The sequence below is a fragment of the Manis javanica genome, chromosome X (assembly GCF_040802235.1).
Source record: "Manis javanica isolate MJ-LG chromosome X, MJ_LKY, whole genome shotgun sequence".
NCBI classification, from domain to species: domain Eukaryota; kingdom Metazoa; phylum Chordata; class Mammalia; order Pholidota; family Manidae; genus Manis; species Manis javanica.
In genome coordinates, this window is record NC_133174.1 from 139463004 (window position 1) to 139472307 (window position 9304).

The 9304-nt window shown below is 44.3% G+C and overlaps 1 protein-coding gene across 17 annotated transcripts in view; it reads left to right on the forward strand.

Moving 5' to 3' along the window:
- ZNF185 (zinc finger protein 185 with LIM domain) overlaps window positions 1-6172 on the forward strand; it is a 44215-nt gene extending 38043 nt beyond the window's left edge. For 12 of the 17 annotated variants that reach the window (XM_073228058.1, XM_037025035.2, XM_073228070.1 and 9 more), the window contains 3 exons: window positions 288-390; window positions 1348-1446; window positions 2401-4629. In XM_073228058.1, coding sequence (XP_073084159.1) covers window positions 288-390; window positions 1348-1446 — 202 coding nt within the window. In that variant the 3' untranslated portion in view covers window positions 2401-4629. Of the gene's footprint in view, window positions 1-287; window positions 391-1347; window positions 1640-2400; window positions 4630-6004 lie in introns of those variants that run through there. The other 5 variants (XM_073228062.1, XM_037025040.2, XM_073228059.1 and 2 more) reach the window with 4 other exon arrangements.
- Window positions 6173-9304: the final 3132 nt, after the last annotated feature.

Below are 9304 nucleotides of genomic sequence, written 5' to 3' on the forward strand. Positions count from 1 at the left end.
TGTTCTAGAGGGGAGCAGCGCCCCCACATATGCTAGGCAAGGGGGCAGGGGGAGGCGAGCTGCCTGGAATAAAAATCACATACAGTAGCGAGTAGGGTGAAGACACATGGCCAGCTTCTGGAATTAGTGTGAGTGCCTACAGTGGGCTGAGCCCCACTCTAGCCCCGGGTTAGGGAGCCAACTCACACCATGGGAAAAGGTGGCAGGCTGTGAATCCTGGCTGCAAACCTCTGTGTGGCTGTGTCAAACCAAGGGGTCTGGCTGAGTTCCTGGTTTTCATCTCACAGAACAACTGGGGGGATCTGTACTTACTGCAACCAGGACATACGAGACTGTCCAAAGATTATCCTGGAACATCTTGGCATCTGCTGTCATGACTATTGCTTTAAGGTAAGGAAGAGGGGTGGCACAGCTGAGAGCATCGGCCAGAGCTCGGGACTCTCACAGGTTGGGAGAGTATGGGAAAAGCTTGTGCTCTGTATGGCTGGGCTCCTTCTCAGACATCTTGCCGAACAGGAAGCTGAATAAGCAGAGAGAGTTGAGGATGCTAGCAGTCTTTCTCTGCTCCCAGCACCCTTTGCAAGCTGGAAGCCAGGAGGCTCAGCCTGGGGCGGGTCTGGAAACTTCTGGAGACCCAGATACATGGGGACTCTTGGGCTCCTCTTATTCAACACTGCAGGCCACCAGGGGTGTGTGCTGCAGTCAGCTGGCTGCTCTCATCCTTCAGGCATTCACTGGGGAGGCAGGTTTGCGAGTCATGAGGTCAGGGAGCCTGGACTGCTGAAATAGACTTCTTTTCATTGGACTTCATACATCATCTTCCTTTGGACCTTAAGTGTCACAGTTAATGTCCCCCAGCCCTCCTACAACAGTAGTGACCTTGGCATTTACTGAGCACTTACTTTGGCCCTGGTTGAGTGTTCTACATGGGCTACCTCACTAAATCTTCCTGTAGCCTGCCAGGGTGCCCACTTTATAGATGAGGAAATAGAAGCTCAGAGAGCCTCAGTAATTTATCCAAGTTCACCCAGTCAATAATTAGTGGAGTTAAGGGTTCAAATCCAGGCCTAACTCTGAAACCTGGGCTCCTAAGAACTACATGACCTGCTAGGGTGTGTGTGTGCGTGTGTGTGTGTGTGTGTGTGTGTGTGTGTGTGTGTCTGTGTGTGTGCGTGTGTCTGTGTGTGTGTGTGCCATTCCTGCCATCTTCTATTGTCTGCCTCAAAGTCCGGGATGTGCCATCAGCTCTGTGTCGGCCTGCCCACCTTGCTCAGCTACTCCCTCCACACTCCACTCGTTGATGTTTCCTCACTTGTGTGTTGACCTCTAGCTTGCTTTCTCTTTCAGTGTGGGATTTGTAACAAACCCATGGGTGAGCTCCTGGACCAGATCTTCATTCACCATGACACCGTCCACTGTGGGAAATGCTATGAGGAGCTTTTCTAGGTGGGTGTTAGGGCCCGCCCAAGGACTGAGCAGCCAAGAAACTTCTTAGAGGGAAGACATGTGCCCTGGCCTCTCCGTGAGTCTCAATCTAGGACACTGCTATTTCTCTTAGCCTTTATGTCCCCAAAGCCTGTGACACTTTGAAGTCTTAGATGGCATGAATAAAGACCCACCCCAGGGATGCTTCCACGTTGCAGGGTTCATAGTCTCTTCTCTCAAGTAATACCTTCCATGCAGTACTTCAGCTGAACCCTCTAAGCTTCCCTGGGGTGCTGGCCAGGTTTGTGTTGTTAGCCTCATTTGGAGACAAGGAAATGACCTGAAAGGAAAAGGGCTTGGGCAAAAATCTAGCTAGTGAGTGGCAGAATCAGGACCTTGGATTCAGGTCCAAGGCTCTCCGCTGCAGTCCCCTTGGCTGCCTCTACCATTGCTTGTATATCATCAGGCCAGGTCTTGACAGCCAACGTGCTCAATAAAGCAAGATAGAGCCAGGTCCCCAAGCAGCAGGTAAAGGCCAGGATACGTGAACACGTGTGTGTGTGTGTAGGGCGGGGGAGGGGGGGTTGCTTGTGTGGCCCATGGGCCACATTGTCAGCACTGCCTGAGGGCAGGTTTGTATGCTAAAAGCCTGTGGAATCGTTGACCCCAGTGCCTGAGTTGTGTGGGGCCTGGTGCTCCTACGACAGTCACTGCCTTTCCAGACCCTGTCAGCCTGCCCTCCTCAGCTAGAAGCACAGAGCAGAATATCTCCCCTGAAGGCAATGGGAAGGGGTAACAACCAGGCTGTTCACCAGCTACAAGCCTCTTCTGCCTTCCCTCCAGAAGACACACTGACCTGGACTGTTACTCCTAATGCCTGAAGCAGTTACCCGCCCCCAGGAGCCTCTGGCTGGGCGCTGGGTTGGACGTATATTTCCAATCTCATAGTTCCTCCTGTTTCTCTTGGCTCCCCAGGCTGAGAAGCAGCTGATGATCCCCGGACAAGTTTGGCTCTCCCCAGTTGCCCCAAGTTGCTCGTCCCTCTTCCGTCCCTTGATCTTTTCATGATTTTGCCCTTCTCAAGTCGGACTTGCTTTCAGCCAGCAGTGTATCTTAATGATGCTATGATAATTACTTGCATGTGTAGCTTTTTATAGCTTAAAAGCACTTCACATCCATGATCTTATTTCAGGCTCAAGCAAAGAGGATTGAACAAGAATTCCCATCTTGACTTGACTAGGACAGGTTGGCTTCCTGATGAGTTTAGGTGGCCTGGTATGATAGGCAGGAGCATGGAGTGAAGTGTGTCCTGATTCTTGGGAAAGGGCACAAACCACACTGTGCTTTATAACTATGGGTGTACCTTGGAGACCTGAGGGAAGAAAGAGACCATTTGAAGCCTCTGAGGCGTCAAGTTGAAGAAGTTGTTGACGATCCCCGCTGGGTAATTGAAGCCATTGAATGTTAGATAGGTAATGTTTAGCTTGTCTCTTTGCCATATATGTTTTTTTTTTAACTTTACGTGTACTTTTCAAAGTAGTTAGTTTTGATTGAGTTATGTAGCAGATTTTAATTAACTCCTCCTACCCATCTTTCATTACAGTTGAGTTCTTTCCTACAGGCATGTGGGCATGTATTAGAAAATGTGCACAATTAGGTTTAAATTCTATAAGAGGTGATTCTTAGGAGGCTACTGACCAAAGGGACATCTGTGTCTGAATCTTGATAGCTGATTTATACTTTTGCCCTCAACACTTGATCCCTAAGCTTGATACTGAAATCCTTTAAAATAAGTTTTAGGGTGCATTGACTCCAGCAGAATTAAGAAGGGAGAAAAGCAGGTAACATTTCTTGAGGCCTTACTATGTACCACACATTAATGTTCATAATAATCCTGTACAGAAGGCATTCTTGTCCCCAGTTTACAGATGAGGCTGTCAAGGCTCATAGAGGTGGTTGTGCATTGAGCAGAACCATTGCTGTCTCTCTCCCCAGCAAGCATGGATTTAGTGCTAAGCATGTGCCAAATACTGTGTGGCGTTTACCTCATCCTACCAGGTAACACCGCCTGCCCCCACTCCCCAGCCTACCCCGGGCCCACTCTTACAAAGAGGGCAAGGTATGAAATCGTACTCCTCCTCTGGACATCCTAGGCCCCCTCATGAAGTACCATAAGGACCAAACTTACCTTGTTTCCTATCTTCCCCTTACCATGAAAATGCCTCTGAACTGAGATGCTCTCATCTGGGAAGAGATTCAATTCACACACCTACCCAAAGAAGAGCTTGTCAGCCCAGAGAAAGCTCTGGTGGGCTAGCCAGTCTGAGCACAGGACCTTCGGTGACCTCCTATTTTCCAGTCCAGACTCTGTCCCAAGCTAGCAGCAGCCACTGGGGTCCTAGGTACTCAACTTGGAAACCTGTTGGCCAGATGAACGGATGCAGGCCCATCCATGCAGTCAGCTGATGCTCTGCTCAGGTTTGACTGGGCTTCTCTGTCTTTGGAATCAGCATCACTGTGTAAACTCCTGGAGAGGGAACAACCTGAGAGATGTCCTGATCAAAAATGAGGCTCTCTTCTCTTGACTTAATTAGAAGATGTATCTCCATCTCTCTCCATTTTCTGAGCCCTGTGCACATCAACTGGAGGACTTGTTCTTTCTTCCACATGATCAGAGAGGAATATCCCATAGATACGTATCAGATTTGTTCTGGAGGGGTGAAGTAATACAATCTGCCATGTGTCAACCCTAAAGATGAGCTGGTCTTCCTCATGTCTCTATCCTGCAGCATGGGACTTGGCACATGGTAGGCACTGACACACAGATGCTGAATGAATGAGTAAAAGGGAAAGAAAAGGTACTCCTTTGGGAAGGAGGTGCCATCCCTGAGTCTTGATTTGGGCCCAGCTGATGGAGTACAGGATGAAGAGGACCAAGATATGCTGGTTTTCCCACCTTCAATATAAATTATTCTTTTAAGGGAGTTTTGGAAACAACATGCAAGATACTGACAGAAAGCTTTACAAGATCAATATTGATTTTGATCCAAAATGGCCTCTTCCGTGTCTAAAAAAGGCACAGAATTCTGCAGTCTTCAGGAAGAGGGGTGGCTGCATTGCACTTTTGCTCCTTTTTAATTGCCTAATTCAAACTTGCTTAAACCACACTAATGTACACAGTTATAATAAATGTTAAGAGAAATAGCAATGTTAAGGTTTCCTTTCTTAAGCATAACAACTTGATGTATTTGGCTGTGAGATTTATTTTCTACTACTACCTGAAGCCATTCTCCCTACAAAAGCAAATAAGAAGTACCAAATCTAAAGAAAAAAAAATAGCAAAATCTAGAAACTATGCATGCACAGGAAGTATGGAATTCTAGACTTGTCAGATGTTAATGAGGACTATTTTATACTTTTGGGTTCATCTTCCCCTTTATTACCAGTGCAGACAGATGGCCATCTTATCCTTATTGCAAACTTGCAATGACCAGGAACTCAGTCACTTACAAGTCCATTCTGTCTGTGGACAGACTCTGTTCACAGGTGCCCCGAAGCCCACATCTGATATTCCTCCAAATGTGTACCAATAGGCAGGACTGTTTCATCTTGTTCATTAAGGCCAGTGCCCCAGGCTGTCAGAATCCTATTGGGGCATCATTCTGCCTATCAAGGGATGCATGTTTCCAAGTTTTGTATGTGAAAATATAATTTGCATACCATCTATATCTTGATCTATCCCAGGGACAAAAAAAGGGTGATCAAGATTTCAGTCCAAAGATAGAAGACATGGCAGGAATCCCTGCACTACTGAGAAGGTACCTTGGGACTCAGTATTCACCAGCTATTGACGCTGTGTCCCTGTAGCTACTTTCTCAGCCATAATCTTGGCCACATGAGTACAAACGGAAAACTAAGAAGAGATTTTACTACTTCAAAAAACAAGGACTACAGCAGTAGCTCCTAACCAGCTATTTCTAGGATTCCCTGTCTGTGGCAGTGTGTGACAAAAAGACCGGAAAAAAAAATAGGGTAGCGTTGTTTTGAAAAATCAGTTAGCAGACCAGGTTCCCACCAAACAGGCTGATTCCAGTGCTCAGTCTCCTCTATTCCATGGATCAACACCTGTGAGGGTCCCAACCCATACACCCTACGTGGCATCCCCTGGAGGTTCCACAGAACATATTCCTCTTCTGATGCTTCTCTGCACAATATGTTCTCCTCATGAAGGTCCCAAGGGAGGAAGTCTTCTTCCAGGGGACCCAATACTAGTTCCCCTGAATTGGAAGTTGAGACTGTCACTCAATCATTTGGGACCCCTCATGTCACTGAGCCAACAAAGAAGAGGGTTATTCGGCTGGCTAGTTCATTGCTTCTGATAATCAAGGGGAAATAAGGTTGCTGCTACATAGTGGGGGCAGGAGAGACCACGTCTGTAGCCCAGGAATCCTCTGGGACTGTGTCTTAGTGTTCCCACGTCCAATACTACAGGTTCATAGGGAGATTGTAGTGACTCATGAAAGCAGGGCCAGGAAGGGTTCCGATTGGTCAGGAATGAAGGTTTGTATCTCTCTACCAGGTAAAGAACCACAACCAGCTGGATGAAATTATAGAGAACTTGAAGTACTACTGGAAGAAGGAAGTTATAAATACTGACTATGACCTCATGGCCAGCTGCAAAAATTAAAAGCTGTAGAAGCTATGCATGTTATGTCTTGCTTTGTTATTATATATTTGAATCTACTGACCCATTTTTTGGTTTCTCCCATTTCTTAATCCTGTATTCAAATTGTGTGGGTGCTACTTAATCTTGAAATTTAGTGCATAGATTACAGTGTATCAAAGTGTAGTTGTGACAGAACTAGAAAAGGAATAGACATCCCCCCGAGAATGAATATACGTCACCCTCAAAACTTTCCTCGTGCTTCTTTGAAACCCTTCCATCCTGCAGCCACCAATCTACTTTCTGTCACTGTGTATTGGTTTGCATTTTAAAGAGTTTTATATAACTGGAATCTTACAGTATGCACTCTTTGATGGAGTGATAGTAACATGCTGAATCTCGATTGGGATGGTGATTATATAGATGTATACATCTGTCAAAATTCATCACACGCTACCCTTAAAATGGTGTGTTTTACTGTATGTTAAATATTGTGAAATAAAAAACAAATGGAGGCTTAGTAAGGAGAGACTTTATGCAGAAGAATTACTGCAGGAGGGGAAAGAGACTATTGCAATAGGATGAAGGAGGCTTTTGTAGTAGGGAGGACATTGTGAGGTCTGCAAACATCTGAAGAGCTGGTCATGCAAGGCTAGAAAGAATCAGATATGAGGAGGTGGGATGAAAGGGTGGCATGATTGCATAGTAGATAAGAGAATATTTTCCTATGGAGCCAGCCTATTCTCAGGCTGGTTTAGGCTTGAGGTGGGCCAAAGTTTGATTAATGGCATTTTGTTCCAGTTCATCAATGAGTACAAAACAATTTAGCGAATTATTTATGAGGCAAAGAGTGGGGATTTTTCTGTGTCTGGTCTTGTTACAGGAAAACAGGAGAGTCATCTCTGAGTCTTATCTAAGTCCTACAGGGGAACAGCCTTCTTCTTTTCTATAAGCCGTTTCCCAGAATGCAAAGGGTCACGGGATTTCTTTGCTACTTTTAGAGAGCTCAGGGAAATTCAACATTGTCAGTTTCTCTTTTTGTTCAAGGTGAGTGACATTCATTCATTGCTGAACAGCTTAGAGGGATCATTGATCTGAGTAGCGCAAAGCAGGGTCTGAGAAATAGTCTCCTGGGGACTCCTGGGGGCATTGCTCCTGTGAAATCAGCGGAACCATATTTTAAAAGCCGATGGCAAAGGGCAGTTGTTTTGGCACTAAAAGGGGTGCCATTCATATAAGGGCATGCATGACCTTCCTTACTGACCCAGTCAGTGAAATTTGGCCCTTGTGGCCTGCTGGGGTAATAAGGAGTGTAGCTGTCAGTGCTTCTTCAGACTCTGGGAGAAAAGACCAGCTTCAAGACAGCTGAGAGTCTCCATAAGGATCTGGGAAGTCAGGGTTTAGGTCTTAGTGCTGCCAAATCAGGAGGGGGGTGGATGAGAAATGTTAGTGTGGAGAGTTATAGCCAGATATTGAAGGAAATTGGAACGACTGAACATTTGTTAAGGGTTGAAAATATGTGCAAGATTGCAGGATTCAGTCCAATTGCAGGTAGGTAACAATACCATGAAGTTTACAAAGAGCTGCAAAATAGCTCAAAGACAATGAACAGGGCCAGAATATAATAACCCACAATAATATGGTATATTTTCTGTTGAAATGCAAAATTTCTCTCTATGGGCACCCCCTTTTTGATAAAAAAAAGTCTCAAAGTAGTTATTCTTGATCACAAAATAACTCAGATCTCATTAGATATGGCCTGATTATTTGTACAGGTGCAGCAAGAATGGTGAATTGACCATATAGGCCTTTTAAAAATTCCTTTGCTGGAAGTTTTTTAAAGAATTTCAGACTGAACCTTTAGAAGGCTCTCAAGGCTAGGAAGCCAAGCCAAGAACTCACCACAAGATTTCACCCACAGTTCCTACATATTTTAATGAATTACTGGCTTCTTGAAATAGCCTAAGGTTCCTGGACCTGCAAGGTAGTGACCTTCCTTACTCATTTGTAAGGCTGGAACTAGTATTTCCAAGACAGTTTGGTAAGAATTGGCTTCATAAACTCAACCTTAGTTGCTCTAAATTGTTAGTCATATCTGATTCCATGAGCATCATTCTCAAATATGACACCCACTCAAAGCCTTGGCTGTATAACCAGTGTTGTGTAACAAGGAGGGCGGTTCTTACTGAACCTATAGGCAAATCACTGTATTGCCGTGAAAATAAGGATGCCCCCCCAAAATTTTTGAATTCTGGAGGGATTGGGCAGGGACTCAAAAATGAATATTGCATTTCTATTTATAAAAGTATAGTCTACTAAGCTGTTATGAGTTATGGATAGCTTAAGACAAATGAGAAATGACTTCCCTATATCCAGAAAATAGAACAATTAGCATCAGCAATATTCCAAACAAAACCCATAATCACCCTTTTTAAATTCATGCATTCCTTTCTATGGGGATTGGAGGCAGCTCCTTTTCCTTGAAGATGAAGCGTTCTGGCCTATAGCAGAGAGCAAGTGATGTCAGAGAAGCCTCGGTGTAAAACAAAATGCTCATCATTAAAGATTGATTACAAAATAATGCAATTGACAAGGAAATTTGGTTGTTTCTGTGACATAAGACAATATTTAAAAGAACTGGAATTATGGCTGATAACACTGTACTGTTGTTTAATATCAGACAAAGCAGCACCAGGACATATCAAGGACAGCAAGGGCTTTGGCAAACCTCTAAGAAGCTCATAACATTTCTGAAGTATCTATATTAATAGCATTTTGCCCATACAAATTTAACCTAGGGAAGGTTGGCACCTTTTCTGACTTGACAAAGCCTTCCATACAACCTGATATATCAGATAAGTGTAATTATTTCTAGCACTTCTGTTTTTACAAGGTGAAAGATCCTTTGTCATTCTCCAGGGTCCCTCTGGGAAAACTCAAGGTTTGAGGTAAAAAGTATATCATTTAGGATTTGAGTTTAGTAAGGCAAAATATCAAAGTTATCAGGAAGTTTGAACACTTTGTTAAATAAGATCATGCACCAATGAAAAACATTACTTGGCTATCTAACCAAAGAGACAAAATATTTTAAAAGTAAATATAGGAAGTAGCACAATTTTAGCACCTTCAAAAGTGAGACTGTGTTCGCAAGTAATTAAGGACATGATAAAGTCAACATAAAGCAAGGAAAATTACTCTGAAAAGACACAGAATCTT